This window comes from Drepanopeziza brunnea (assembly GCF_022702325.1).
Source record: "Drepanopeziza brunnea f. sp. 'multigermtubi' strain 214-2 chromosome Unknown ctg9, whole genome shotgun sequence".
Taxonomy (NCBI): domain Eukaryota; kingdom Fungi; phylum Ascomycota; class Leotiomycetes; order Helotiales; family Drepanopezizaceae; genus Drepanopeziza; species Drepanopeziza brunnea.
In genome coordinates, this window is record NW_027094072.1 from 44,223 (window position 1) to 58,305 (window position 14,083).

General features: G+C 53.9%; 5 protein-coding genes across 5 annotated transcripts; 3 read left to right on the forward strand and 2 right to left on the reverse strand.

The window, feature by feature from the left end:
* Nucleotides 1-668: 668 nt before the first annotated feature.
* Nucleotides 669-1,690, forward strand: L3040_005423 (uncharacterized protein; the record flags this gene model as incomplete). The annotated part of the gene is made up of 2 exons (XM_007295994.2): nt 669-716; nt 767-1,690. 2 exons carry the CDS (start codon nt 669-671, stop codon nt 1,688-1,690), a joined length of 972 nt encoding a protein of 323 aa, XP_007296056.2.
* Nucleotides 1,691-2,421: 731 nt separating this feature from the next.
* On the reverse strand, nt 2,422-4,327 carry L3040_005424 (uncharacterized protein; the record flags this gene model as incomplete). Its single annotated transcript, XM_007295993.1, has 3 exons — nt 2,422-3,407; nt 3,455-3,858; nt 3,963-4,327. 3 exons carry the CDS (start codon nt 4,325-4,327, stop codon nt 2,422-2,424), a joined length of 1,755 nt encoding a protein of 584 aa, XP_007296055.1.
* Nucleotides 4,328-4,551: 224 nt separating this feature from the next.
* Nucleotides 4,552-5,575, forward strand: L3040_005425 (uncharacterized protein; the record flags this gene model as incomplete). Its single annotated transcript, XM_007295992.1, has 2 exons — nt 4,552-4,579; nt 4,725-5,575. The coding sequence occupies 2 exons, from the start codon at nt 4,552-4,554 to the stop codon at nt 5,573-5,575; spliced, it is 879 nt and encodes a 292-aa protein (XP_007296054.1).
* A 1,025-nt stretch (nt 5,576-6,600) lies between these two features.
* On the reverse strand, nt 6,601-10,071 carry L3040_005426 (uncharacterized protein; the record flags this gene model as incomplete). Its single annotated transcript, XM_007295991.2, has 5 exons — nt 6,601-7,676; nt 7,735-8,035; nt 8,094-9,212; nt 9,261-9,567; nt 9,629-10,071. 5 exons carry the CDS (start codon nt 10,069-10,071, stop codon nt 6,601-6,603), a joined length of 3,246 nt encoding a protein of 1,081 aa, XP_007296053.2.
* Nucleotides 10,072-11,764: 1,693 nt separating this feature from the next.
* L3040_005427 (uncharacterized protein) lies at nt 11,765-13,870 on the forward strand (the record flags this gene model as incomplete). Its single annotated transcript, XM_066154513.1, has 5 exons — nt 11,765-12,068; nt 12,150-12,501; nt 12,604-12,666; nt 12,755-13,118; nt 13,280-13,870. The coding sequence occupies 5 exons, from the start codon at nt 11,765-11,767 to the stop codon at nt 13,868-13,870; spliced, it is 1,674 nt and encodes a 557-aa protein (XP_066011375.1).
* Between the last annotated feature and the right edge of the window lie 213 nt (nt 13,871-14,083).

Consider the following 14,083-nt stretch of genomic DNA (forward strand, 5'->3'; position numbering starts at 1 on the left):
TTGGCCTCCCGCACAGCATTGCACCAACTCGTGCATACGATGAACGCTCGGGACAGACCCACAGCAACCGACGACATGGGGCTGCGTTGAAAGTAATTCGTAAAGATCGATCAGCTTCGGGCTGGAGTCTGGACTCGCTCAGCACGTTCATATCTTGGTTTTTGGACCCTTTCCTTTACTGAACCCTTCAACGCTAAAAATCTTGGCTGCTATCTTCTCTGGTACCAAATGAATATTTGAAATAATGACTTGGCAACGGGAATCAAAGCATAGGGGAGAGATTTCTCTATAGAGGAAAAGAAAACAAGATGGCGCTAACTCTTGAGCCTTTCCCCAGAAAACTTTGTGGTATCCCAGCGTTTCGTTCTAGTCTCCGAGCCGTGTTTTCATGAACGATTTGCATATCCCGAGCCTGGACCTCCTTGTAGATGCCGTCCAGGTATTGCTCCGCTGGGATCAATGACAAATTTCCAGGAGGCCACGGCCCGGGATTCAGGAGAAGGAGAGAGAGCGGCTTTTCTATATAGTTACGAGATGTGTAGACTTGAGTCCATCATCAGCGCACCATCTCAACATTTCTTTCTTTTCAATTTCATCTTACCTTCTTTTGCGCACACCCTATTTGCGACGCTGAAGAACATAGATAAGCGTAAATAAAAATGACAGCCATGGATCTCAAGCTTGTCGAAGAGGGCACATTGGCTCCACAGACACAGGTATGTTTTCGTATACAGCCAGCTACCAGGTACATGCTAACATCTTCCAGAGCAGGACATTCCTTTACCATGCGGAAACCGCGTTCCTCATCACCAAGAGCGATATAAAGACAACCATCTTGCCTGCTACGACCTTTGCCTTCACCGCCGTCTTCTCTGGCCTCATGTCAGACGCTACCACACCAGACGCCAGCAGCGCTCTCTTCGGACTCCTAAAAGCTGTTGTATGGACGTGGGTGAACCTTTGGATCTTCAACCTGTCGAATCAACGCCTGCCCAACTCTGTCCTGGAAGACGCGATCAACAAGCCCTGGCGCGCTATCCCCTCAGGACGGCTCACCCCCGAAGAAGCCAGCCAGATCCTCCTCCTCTCGATTCCCGCCGGCTACCTCTCGACGCTGTTCCTCGGCGGTACCACGGAGTTCCTCGTCATGATGGTGCTCACCTGGGTGTACAACGACCTCGGCGCGGCCGAGGGCCACTTCCTCCTCCGCCACGTCAACAACGCCCTGGGCTTCACCACCTTCGGCGCGGGCGCCGCGCGCGTCGCTTGCGGCGGTGCTCTGAACACGACGACCATCTACGCCTGGCTCGCCGTCATCGCGGCAGCCATCACGTGCACGATCCAGTTCCAGGATATGGAGGACCAGGAGGGCGACCGGCTGCGGGCGCGGAAGACGCTGCCTCTCGTGATGGGCGAGGGCGCCACGCGGTGGGCCAACGCGGTCACTGTCGTCGGGTTCTCGCTCGTCGCCGCTGCGTTCTGGCGTCTGCCTGTCCTGGGGTACCTGCCCCCTGCGGCGCTCGGGGGTCTCATTGCGGTGCGGACCTTGACGAGGACAGATTTGGCGGGGGATAAGCAGACGTTCAAGCTGTGGTGCTTGTGGCTGATGCTGTTGTACGTGCTGCCCTTTGCGAAGATGGAGGGGGTTTGGGATATTGGGTTCGGAGCTGGGTCACTCGTTGCATTGTAAGATATTTATTGAAGAATGAGAAGAAAGAGTACATGATTTTACCAAGCTCCAGTCTTCGCGTGGATAATCTCGTCTGATGTGAAAAATTATATCACGAGTTTTATTTCAAAAGATAATAAGACGTTCACTTTTAGAAACAGCTCAGTAATTAAATCGCTCATTCCAGTATTCATAATAAATATTAAGCGAGCCTTTATTGATATTCGCTTACTTGCATACTACAACCTCGGCTTAGCCTATCGCCGCTTTTAAAAACCTTGGCCTACTTACTTATTCTGCGTCCCCCCTCAACATCTTTTTACTGTAAGAAAGGGCTTTGGTTTTCTTATAGCTCCCAAAACGCCAAACTCGACATCAAACCATCAGTTAAATTTCCCCTTTCTTATGTATCCATTCTTTATTCGCAATTTCCTATCTCCAAAATCTTAGATTTCCTCTTGCAGCCGAGTTTTTTTCTCTTTTTTTTTTTTAAAAAAAAAAAGGCCACCACTTCTTTCACTTTACTTCAGAGTCATTTCACTCGTCTACTGCACATCCTCTATACCATCCATCCAAATCGCAGCAGCAAAGTTCAAGACTCACTCCACTCCGCGTCACTTACGTATATCCCCAAACCGATACAAACCTATACAAGCCCAAGAATACCTGTATATAATAGCTCGATGAAATCATGATGTTTTTTTTCGCTCTTTTATTTATCTATTTATATATAAATCCTACCCTAAGCACTATTATTCTACCTTCTCCATTTTCGCTCTCTTCCTCAGTAACCCCCCAACAGCTTTCGCGACCTTCAACCTCACGCTCCTCAAATCCCACATCTCCGCCTCTTCAATGCCCACAAAGCGTCTCACCAGCAGATTAAACACGAAGCCAAAGCTCAGCGCCATCACCGTGCTCGTCAGGATAATGACGTTGTACGGCATGCTGAAATCGGGAGTCGGGAGCGGCAAGAGCAAGGTCGTCGTCCGGATCTGGGTCTGCTTATCGCTGATGGTGATGATGGCGGGCGCGATGTCGAAGCCGCGGTTGGCGTCAGGCGGGTACTCGGTGTATCGGAGAATCGCCTTCTCGAAGTCGTAGGTCAGGACTACCGTCGAGTTTGCGGGGATCAGGATGCGGACTTCGAGCTGGGTGCCGCGCTTACGGTCGAGGGCTGGCCGGTAGTACATCTCTTGGATGACGGATTGGTCCTGACCGTCGATCTTCGCTTTCAAGGTGTGGAGGTAGAGTTTCATGAACCAGGGCAGAGTCTCCAGGTAGACGAAGTCAACGGAGGAGGTCAGAGATGGGTTCGTGAGGATGGCTTGCACGCCACCGTGTTCCTGGCCGTAGCCAATGAAGGAGCGTTCTGCGTACAGCAAGGGTTGCTCGAGAGGGGATTTCTCGGAGATGGTTTGGGAGGGGAGAGCCATTTCGAAGTCGCCTTCTGGGGCGAGCCCGAAGCAGCGGCTGTAGCCGGAGGGATGCGGATGTTCTTGAACACCATCGGAGGTGTATACGTTGCGGGCTTGGGGGACATGGATACAGATCGGGTCTATGCCTTCGGTTGCTAAAGGGCACGCTCCCTTGAGGGAGTGCCCGAAGATCTGGGAGAGGGACCAATCGTCTTCTTGGGCGGAAGTATCCAGCGGAAAGCAGGTATCGTGAGAATGGTAGGGCTTAGAGGTGTTGCACTTGAGCTCTTCATGGTGTATGGGTCTTGGGATGGGGTTATCTGGAGAATTTAGCAGGATTCTATATGGTGGTCGAGGCATTGCATACCTCTCGGTCGTTTCGACCTCTGGATATCCAAGACCATATCAACAGTCTGTGTGATCTGCAATTGGCATTCCCCTCCACCCGAGGGACAGATAGGTTGCACATCAATCGACATGCTCTGCCAGCTCGCATCAAACAATTTGTGGCCGTCCAACAGACTCGAGATGCCGGCTTTGCCTTTGCACGGCAGAAGCTTCAAGAAAGGGGTCAGGTTCTCGGTGCATACCACCTCCCGCGGCAACGTGCCATGCAGCAAATGAAGATTCTCGGCCGTGGCATTCGGATGGTTCCCTACGGGATCAAAGGACATGACCGGTCGGATGGTCCTGGTCGAGTCGATGAAGTTCAGCGAGGCGCAAAAGAGGCCAGACAGCGCATTCGTCAAGGTCAGCCATCGTCCGTCGGCGCTGTTCGAATTAGCCAAGTACCCTTTCCTTTCCCTCTCTCTGACACACAGAGCGGATGTGATGTATGAATGTGTGAAGAAGGTAACGAGCAACGAGATACACACTCTTCATCCGTCTCGGCCTCCACCCACGCCCACAATTCCACGCCGGTGCCCCCCTCTCGCGCGCCTCCCCACGGCCTGGCGCCCCAACTCTCCGCGTCCCATCGGCCCAGACTGAAGCGCAGGTGCAGTTCCCGCGTGCTGGCATGCTGTAGTATCTGGCCTAGCGAACGGGGGAAGTATCTAAAGTTCTGCTGCTCGAAGGAGGCCAGGCTCGTGTTACTCTGGAAGTTGAAGGAGGCGAGGAGGAGGGAGGGATGGAGAGGCCGTAAGTTGAGCTGCTCGTAGTAGTCGGAGGACGCAGAAGCTGGAGATGTCTGTGAGAAGAGGACGCTGAAGGCGAGGAGTAGAGGCTGGAAGGGACGCATGGCTGCCAGCGCCGGGAAGTTCGTGATGCTTTATAGACTGCGGCGCATTGGTTGGTGTGGTGTAGATACTTTGCAAAAGTGGATGATTCTGTGAAAGTTCAGGGTGACGCGCCTGAAATCTTAGCGCGAGGCCCTTCAAATGTGAGAGAGACCTCATCCCAACCCCAACCACAACCAGCATCCTCGTCGTCGCAACGCGTCCACGGCGACAACACGATACAATCATGGCCGCCGAACAGAGAAAACTGCTTGGTAAGATATAATTTTACATTGCTATCTCCTTCTTAACACAGTATCTCCAACATCCGTTCCCCTACTGGCTCAAACTAGACCCCCCCCCCCGTCCCCCAAATACTATCTCTCCCCCTCCATCTCCAGAGCTAACATCCCCTCCCAGAGCAGCTCATGGGCGCCTCGGCCTCCTCCCGGGCCTCCCAACTCTCCATCACCGACCCCAAAGTCTGCCGTTCCTACCTTGCCGGCACCTGTCCGCACGACCTCTTCACCAACACCAAGCAGGACCTCGGGCCCTGCCCCAAGGTGCACTCGGAGCCGCTCAAGAGCGAGTACGAAGCGGCGACCCCGTCGCAGCAGCAGAAGTGGGGTTTCGAGTACGATTACATGCGCGACGTGCAGAAGTACATTGACGAGTGCAACCGGCGGATCGAGGTGGCGCAGCGGCGGCTGGAGAAGACGCCGGACGAGATCCGGCAGACGAACGCGCTGCTCAAGACCATCGGCGACCTGGGCCAGAGCGTCGCGAGCGGCCTGCTGGAGATCCAGGTGCTGGGCGAGCAGCGCGAGGTGAGCCGGGCCTACGAGGAGTTCTTCCGCGTGCGCACGGCCGTGCAGCAGAAGGGCGATAAGGAGCGTGAGCTCAAGGCGCTGTCGGACACGAGCGGGCCGTCGGGCCACCAGAAGCTGCAGGTCTGCGACGTATGCGGCGCGTACCTGAGCCGGCTGGACAACGATCGGCGCTTGGCGGACCACTTCTACGGCAAGATGCACCTGGGCTACGCGCAGATGCGGAAGACATTTGAAGCCTTCCCGAAGGAGCTGAGGATGAGGAGGGCGCCGATGGTCAGCAGCGATGAGGGCGGTGACGGCCGGGATCGAGGGGGCTTTGATCAGGGCTATGGGGATGGGGGGTATGGGAGGGGAGGAGGCTACGGAGGTCGGGGTGGTGGACGAGGGGGTGGAGGCTTCAGAGGGGGCCGAGGAGGTGGAGGATTTCGCGGACGGTGGTGAAGCGGCGCTTAACTAAGACGAGAAAAATGGGAGCGAGATACATACGAAGTACCGGAAAAAGCACGGCGTTTGTGACCGGGGGGGGGCGTAATGGGTATGTACTGTATGTACAATGTAAACATACGAACAGGAGATGATATATACCAACCATGTCAGAGAAGGGAATGAAATGGAATAGAATGTAATTCCTACCTACATATTCTCTCTCTCTCCTTTCCCAATTCCAAATCCCCTCTCTCTCCCTCTCCCTCCCCCTCTCAGAAAAAAAAAAAGAGTATACTTCCCTTCTACTTCATACTCCATCCACACTTCACATTTTCCCTCCGCTTTACCATTGAACAAGCAAACCTTCTAACCTTCTAACCTTCTAACCTTCTAACCTTCTAACCTTCTACCCTTCTACCCTTCTAACCTTCTACCCTTCTACCCTTCTACCCTTCTACCCTTCTACCCTTCTACCCTTCTAACCTTCTACCATTCCATCTTATCCACCTACCTCATAATTTCATTTAAATCCAATACATACACATACACACGTATACATATCCAATACACATACATATATCGAATACACATACATATCCAATACACATATACATAGTCAAGCAAACCAAAACAAACGTAAAGCGGGTCACTTGTCTGCCGGCTGTTGGCTGGCTAGCTAGCTAGCTATAGCTGCGTTTACTGGGGACAATCTACTTCGTACAGATCCACTACAGTTCTTCAATCCAGTCTACAATCTCACCCGGTTCAAACTTCAAAATGCGTATTGCGTAGCGAACCTGGCGGATCCCAAGGCCGTATATGTCAAAGTAAGAGCAGGGCTTATATTTCTATTAACCTCTTTTCTTTCTACTATTCTTTTATTATTCTTTCACTATTTTCATGATTCTTCTAGCCTTTCTTCTTTTCTTCCACTCTCATTCACGTCTTCTTCTTCTTCCTCTTCTTCTCTTCTCTTCTCTCTCCCCACCCAATTTAAAACCACCGCAAACAGATCAAAGCTCACCACCCCTCCAGCCCCTCTACTCCAGCAGAACCTCGTACTCAAACCCCCCAACCTTCAACTCGTACTCGGGTAGCGTCGCCGGTCCACAGCTGCCCGTCCCGAGTCCATGATGCGCCCAGTCGAGACGCACAATCGTCTCATCCTTCTTGCACCGGTACAGCTCGTACGGATGCCGCGCCGCGTCGATATCCCGCGTCGTGTAGTGACCCGCCGAGAAGCTCGCCTCGGGCAGGTCCCCAAATGACGCCTTCAGGCCCGCCCCCGACCGGCCCGTGAATGCCACCCATCGCGTGTCCGTCCGGTTGCCGCCCTCCTGCGGAAACTCGTAGTCCACAAACAGCCCGTCGATGGAGGAGCGGTAGTTGCCGAACCGCTGCGCGAGCTTCTTGTCGCGGTACGACTCGCCGGGCCCACGGCCGAACCACTCCGCCGACTCGATGTCTGCGAGCAGCGAGAACGTGAGGCCGATCCTCGCGAACGTGCTGGGCAGGTTGACACCCTGCGGCTGGCCCTTGACTTTGAGGGAGAGGTGTGAGTCCGTGAAAGTGTACGTAAATCGTACGTCGACGCTCCATTCCCACACCGGCGGCGCGATGCGCGCGTCGACCGTCACCACCACTGCTTCTGCGGTGTTCTTCCACGACACGGAGCGGACGTGCTGTTTGGTCTGGTGCAAGAGAGCGCGGGTCCACGAGCGCCCGAAGTCGCAGCCGGCGTCGTTGTCGGTTTGGGCGCGGTAGAAGTCCATGACGGGCGGCCCTTGCAAGAGCTCGACTCCAGAGGAAGATTTCCAACTAGTGAGAGTGCCGTGTACGATGTTGAAGGTCCATGAGACGTTCTTGGGTCCGGTGATCTCGAGCTTCTGAGGGGACACCTGCTTGTATTTTGGGGCGTTGGGGGAGGAGGCTGCTTTGAGTGTTGCGAGAGATGGTGGGGGTGTGAGTGGGATTTGGCCGAAGGAGATGAGGTGGCCGGCGGGCAGGCAGTTCGTTGCGGCGTGCAGAGTGAAGTTCAGCTCTAGGAAGGATTCGCCATGGGGGAGGTCGGGAAGGCCTGAGATAGAGAGCTCGGCTGTGGAACCGGGTTGAACGTCTGTGTTATTATCAGTATCGCTCTTAAGCGAGGTAAAGAATAGGGGAACACGACATACCCTCGGGAATTTTGACTTCCTCGCCAATCTTTCTTAGCCCATCTGCTACCAGAACCCACTCACACTTCAAGTGCGACAAATCAACGTGATCATATCTGTTGATAATCGTCACCTTATCCTTATTGCCGCCCACGACTTGCACCGGCTGAATAGCTTTCGCGTACTCGATGAGTCCAGGATTGGGCGTATGATCTGAGAACAGCACGCCGTCCATCACGAAATGGCCGTCATTGGGCTCGTCACCAAAGTCGCCGCCATAGGCATAGTAAGTTTCGCCATCCTTGCTCTTGGTTTTCAAGCCCTGGCACTCATCAGTATCCTCGCTAATGCCAAGTTGACAAAAAGAGCAAACAACTCACATGATTCGCCCACTCCCACACAAAACCACCCATGAGTCTCGGGTACTGGTAGAAAGCCTCCATGTACTCCTTGATATTTCCAGGCCCGTTCCCCATCGCATGCACGTACTCGCACACCACCAACCCTTTGCTCTCTACCCCCCACTTGCCCTCTCCAAATTCCACAACGTCCTTCACTGACGGATACATCCTACTATAGACATCCGCCGTCTCGGCCCTATAATCGCCTTCATAGTGAATCAAGCGGGTCGGGTCATATTCTTTGATGAAATCGTACATCTTCTGGTGATTCCGGCCATAGAACGCCTCGTTACCCAGGGACCACATGATCACACATGCGTGGTTCTTGTCTCGCATAACAGCTTGACGGGCGCGGTCGACGTAGGCGTCTTCCCATTCCGGGTTGTCAGATGTCCAGCGCGCCGGGTTGCGGGTGCGGTAATCGAACTTCGTCAGGTCTGTCAAGGCGTCGATCAAGTGCAATTTCTCAAGCGGGATGGAGTTTTCATCAATCTCGCCAAACCCGTGGCATTCGAGATCACATTCGTCCATGACCCACAGACCAAGTTCATCAGCAAGATCGTAGAGCCGGATATCGTTGGGTTGATGGGAGGTTCGGATTGCATTGATGTTGTGCGATTTCATCAGGAGCAGATCTTGCTTCATGAATTCGAAGGGGACGGTCCGCCCGTGTTCAGGGTGGTGCTCATGTCTGTTCACGCCGCGGAACTTGACGGGCTTGCCGTTCACGAGGAAGACCCCGTTCTTGAGCTCTGAGCAGCGGAAGCCGACACGTTGCACAACTGCGCATTCGGGGGTGGAGATCACAAGTTGGTACAGGTAGGGAGTCTCGGCTGTCCATTTCTTGGGATTCTTGACTGGGATTGAGAAAGTGGAGTGAGGTGGGCTCCTCTGCGAGACGGTCGCTACAGTGCGGCCGGAGGCACCAAGGAGCTCGAGTTTGAGATTTGAGTTGGCGCTCAGCTCGACGCGGACAGAGAGGGTTGCGTCTTCATATTTGGAGTCGAGGAGGGTTTGGACCTGGAAGTCTTGGATGTGGACCTTGGGGAAGGCGAGCAGGTTGACGTCTCTGAAGATTCCGCTGAGCCACCATTGATCCTGGGGATTTTCGTAAGTGTGATTCATATCATTTGTCGTGGCACTCACCTGATCCTCAATGTAGCTCCCGTCACAGAACTGATAGACCTGTACAGCCAAGGTGTTCTCGGCGTCGAGGTTCACGCAGGACGTGATGTCGAACTCCGACGGGTTTCTCGAACCCTGAGAGTAGCCGACTTGCTTTCCATTGACCCAAACATGGTACGAAGAATCCACTCCCTCGAATCTGAGCCTCAACTGATGGTCTTGGAAAGACTTGGGCACCGTGAAGGTCCTGCTATAACTTCCCGTCTCGTTGTCATCATACGGGACGTGTGGTGGGTCGACCGGAAATGGGTAGATGACATTGGTATAGCTATACGCCTGATTAGTTTGTTTGAACGAAGCTGCAAACCTGGATTTCAAGAACTACTCACTGCGGTCCCTTCCCGTACCCTTGCATCTGCCACATCCCCGGCACTTCGATATCCGTCCATTTACCCACGTCGAAATTGGGATTCTGGAAGTCCTCCGGAGCGTCAAAGGGGCTATTCGCCAGGCTGAACTTCCAAGTCCCCGACAGCGAGAGCTGCTTCGATTTTTCGGGGTCACGTGTCAGGGCCTCCGCTGGGGTATCGTAGAGGGAGAACGAAGACCTCGGAGGGAGCACGTTCTTGTGGATGACGTTCAGGTTACTCCAGTCTGGCGTATCGGCGGGAAAGGTGTGAACGCTTGCTGCTATGCTGAAGCCGTCGCCGTCGTCGCCGTCGTCATAGTCGGGTGGTGTTGGTGTTGATGCTGGGGTTGATATTGAAGTTGATGTTGGGGTGGATGAGATGGGAGGTGATGTTGAAGTCGGTGCCGATGCTGGAATTGACATTGTTGTTGTCGTTGGAATTGCTGCTGATGTTGATGTTGATGTTAAGGCTGATGTTGTGATAGTTACCTCAACTGCACCAAGGGAATCAGAATCGACGAGCACGAATGCATCAGACGTAGCAGAAGGGTGTTGACCCCACGAGGGGCGCCGCTGATCTGGCGACATGATGATGATGATGATGATGACGATGATCGACAGAATAGCGGAGGGATGAAGTGGAGAGATCAAGTGGAGGGATGGGAAGTGGAGTTTGGAGAAAAGAGAAGAAGAGAATGTAGTTCGTCAATGAATCTACGGAGGTGCGAGGGATGAGTTATGTCAGCGCCTTCACCCTTGTCGGGACACGGCAGAATCGACGAATTTCGCTTTTACTTACAGTGCAAAGTCGCGACGCGTTCAGTTTGGTGCTCCCCTGGGTAGGCGGTGAGAGATTTACCCGTCGGGGTTACATACAATAGAGGAAGGTACGTTGTAAGATTAAGAATCTCTCCCCGAAGCTTAACCGTACTTAGCTAGACTCTTGGCAAAGACTATATTCCCCCGACCAAAACGAGACCAAAGTAAAATAAACAAGGACAAAACAAGCGAAAGATTCAAGGAAGCTTGTACGTAGTATATGTAAACAATGCTTGATTCAGATATAGGTAGTCGATGTTTCTCATCGGACGGTGCAATCTCAATCCAATCTCAATTCAAGGTTTTTATATTATCAGCGAGTAACGTCCGCACCCACGCATGCGTACCGACCTACCCAGGTACCATACCTCATATTACCAACAGCTATCCATACCGCAGCCCGCATGGACTGGCTCGTACATATACATAGTACTTTGCACTTTCCCTCTCCGCACTCCTATACCCCTACACCGCGGGCAATACATGAGTATACTGCAGTAGTACAGTAGTACATGCAATGCAATGCATCTCTATCCTACCCAACCAACTTTCAGTTCAACCGACCGAAGAGAACGCGACCGGCCTCCCCTCATTTCATTTCATCTCATCTCCTCGGCTGTCTCATCTCATCTGATCATCTAACGATCTCATCTCGCAATCTCATCTCACAATCTCATCTCACAATCTCATCTCATCCATTCAATTCCATTCAATTCAATTCAGTAAACCAACGAACACCAATTCGTTCCAACCCACGCCTGCCTGCCTGCCTGCCTGCCTGCAGCCAGATGCCAGCTACCGATCTGCTCCCGCCCCTGTAGCTAAGCGAGCGAGCAAGCGAGCCGCCCGAAACCAAACTCGGCAGATATGCCCGTACCTGAGGACCACGCGGAGAGTGTGGAGAGTATGGAGATGCTGGGGTCCGGGGAATTGGCCAGGCCCAGGCAGGCTCTCGATTTCCCTGCCGAATTCTGCTATGTAGGTATGTATGTATGTACTGGGGGAGAGAGAGAGAAAGAGAGGGACTGACTGGCCGGCCGGCCGGACGGACGGACGGATGTAGTAGTATGTCTTCGCGTGCGTGGTTGGGAAATGGAGAGGGGTATAAAGAGAGGAGAAGTAGAAGAGAAAGAGAAAGAGAAAGAGGGATCAGCGTCTGTGTGGGTTATGTTATTAGGTAAGTAGGGAGGTATGTATGTAACTAAACTTGACGATTTCCTTCCCTACTTGACCGTGTAACCGCCATATATATACATATATATAGATACATACACACAAATACGTATACACGCTCACCATGTCGACGGACACGGATGCAAAGACGGCTGCTGGTGCCGGTGCCGATGCCGGTGCCGAACACCACGAGACGGCGCCGGTGCCCTTTCACCCCAGCAACAGCAACAGCAACAGCAACACCGACCTCACCATCGACGAGAAGAACAATGCTACGGCCACACTCGCCCCAGCAGTCAACGCCAGCGCGTCGGCAGCTCTCGCCGCAGCCGTGGCGGCCAACAAGCCCAAGCTGCTATCCAAGAACATGCTGCACCTCTACTTCATCATGGGCATCGGCTATCTAGTCTCGACCATGAACGGATTCGGTACGTACGCTGCCCATTTCCATCTCGCCTATCTTCCCCTTCCAACCTTGCCAGCTAGCTGACCAAACCCCTCCCCCCAAGACTCCTCCCTCATGGGCGCCATCAACGCCATGGTACCCTACCAGAAGTCCTTCAACCTCTCAGGCTCAGGCTCCTCCACAGGTCTCGTCTTCATCATCTACAACCTAGGCCAGATCGCCGCCTTCCCCTTCTGCGGCCTGCTCGCCGACGGCTACGGGCGGCGGGTGTGCATCTCCGTCGGCTGCGCCGTGGTCCTCGTCGGGACCGCCGTCCAGGGCTCCGCGCACGCTATGGGCCAGTTCATCGCCGGCAGATTCGTGCTGGGCTTCGGGGCGGCGTTGGCTTCGGCGGCGGGCCCGGCTTACACGGTTGAGTTGGCACATCCGGCGTATCGTGGGACTATGGCTGGGTCGTAAGTCCCCCCCTGTCTCCATTTCATTTCCACTGAGTGAACGACACATATGACATATGTGTAGCTTCGGTTAACGCTCGCTTACTTACATGCATATGGTAGATACAACAACTTTTGGTGGCTGGGGAATATCATTGCCGGATGGACCACGTACGGTTCAAACAAGTACGTTACGCTTACACTTACTCACTTTACTCAAGCTCCCTGGCTGGTACCTTCCATCTCTGACTTGTACACCTGTACATACATACAGGAACCTGACTTCGTCGTGGGCGTGGCGCATCCCGACGCTGGTACAAGCGGGCATGCCAGCCATCGTGATGGTCCTGATCATGTTCTTCCCTGAATCGCCACGCTGGCTGATCGCCCAAGACCGGCGGGAGGAGGCCCTCGCCGTCTTTGCCAAGTACCACGGCGACGGCGATGAGAACTCCCCCGTCGTACAGCTGCAGTACCACGAGGTCATCGACCAGCTCCACGCCACGAGGGACGACAACCCGTGGTGGGATTTCCGCGAGCTGGTCAATACCCGCGGGGCACGGTATCGGTTGTACATGGTCATCGGCATGAGCTTCATCGGTCAGTGGTCCGGTAACAACGTCGTCTCGTATTTCATGGCAAGTTCTCTCTCTCAACCCTCTCATGATATCTCGCTCCTCCTCCTCCTCCTCCTACTCCTACTCCTCCTCCTCCTCCTCTCCCTCCCCGCTCACCCTCCCCCTCCTCCACCAAACCTACCACCCCTCACCTCCGACTAATCCGCATCCCGCTGCGGCAGCCGACAATGATCAAAAACGCCGGCATAACCGACCCCAACAAGCAACTCCTGATCAACGCCATCAACCCCATCTTTTCCCTGCTCGGTGCCGTCTACGGCGCCACGCTCCTCGACAAGCTCGGCCGCCGCTTCATGATGCTCGCCGGCCTCGTGGGCGCCCTCTTCTCGTACATCCTGCTCACGGCCTTCACGGCCGCGAGCGCGGAGCAGCTGTCCCTCTCCTACGGCGTTATCGTCTCCATCTTCCTCTTCGGCATCGTCTTCGCCTGGGGCTTCACGCCCCTGCAGACCCTGTACGCCGTCGAGTGCCTCGAGAACCGGACGCGCGCCAAGGGCAGCGGCCTGAACTTCCTCTTCCTGAATGTCGCCATGGTCGTCAACACGTACGGCATCAGCGTCGGCATCGAGAAGATCGGCTGGAAGCTGTACCTCGTCTATATCGGCTGGATCGGCGTCGAGATGGCCATCATCTATTTTTTCTTTGTGGAGACGGCGGGCAAGACGCTGGAGGAGATGGCGAGTATTTTCAATGCCAAGAATCCGCGGAAGGAGAGCACGAAGAAGACGAGGATTGTGGAGATTGATGATTGATTGATTGATTGATGCAGCGGACCGAATCATACATACTATCGGTAGTGGTTGGCGCTTGGCATAGGTAGACAACCGAGCGAGGACGACACATACCTTAAGGCTCAATCGGCTCGGCTGAATACTACAGAGCAGTATCAAATTATCGATTACTTGCCCTTCAAAATCTCCCCTTGTCTTCAGTACAGAATGAATTACCGGTAGGTTTCCTGCGTG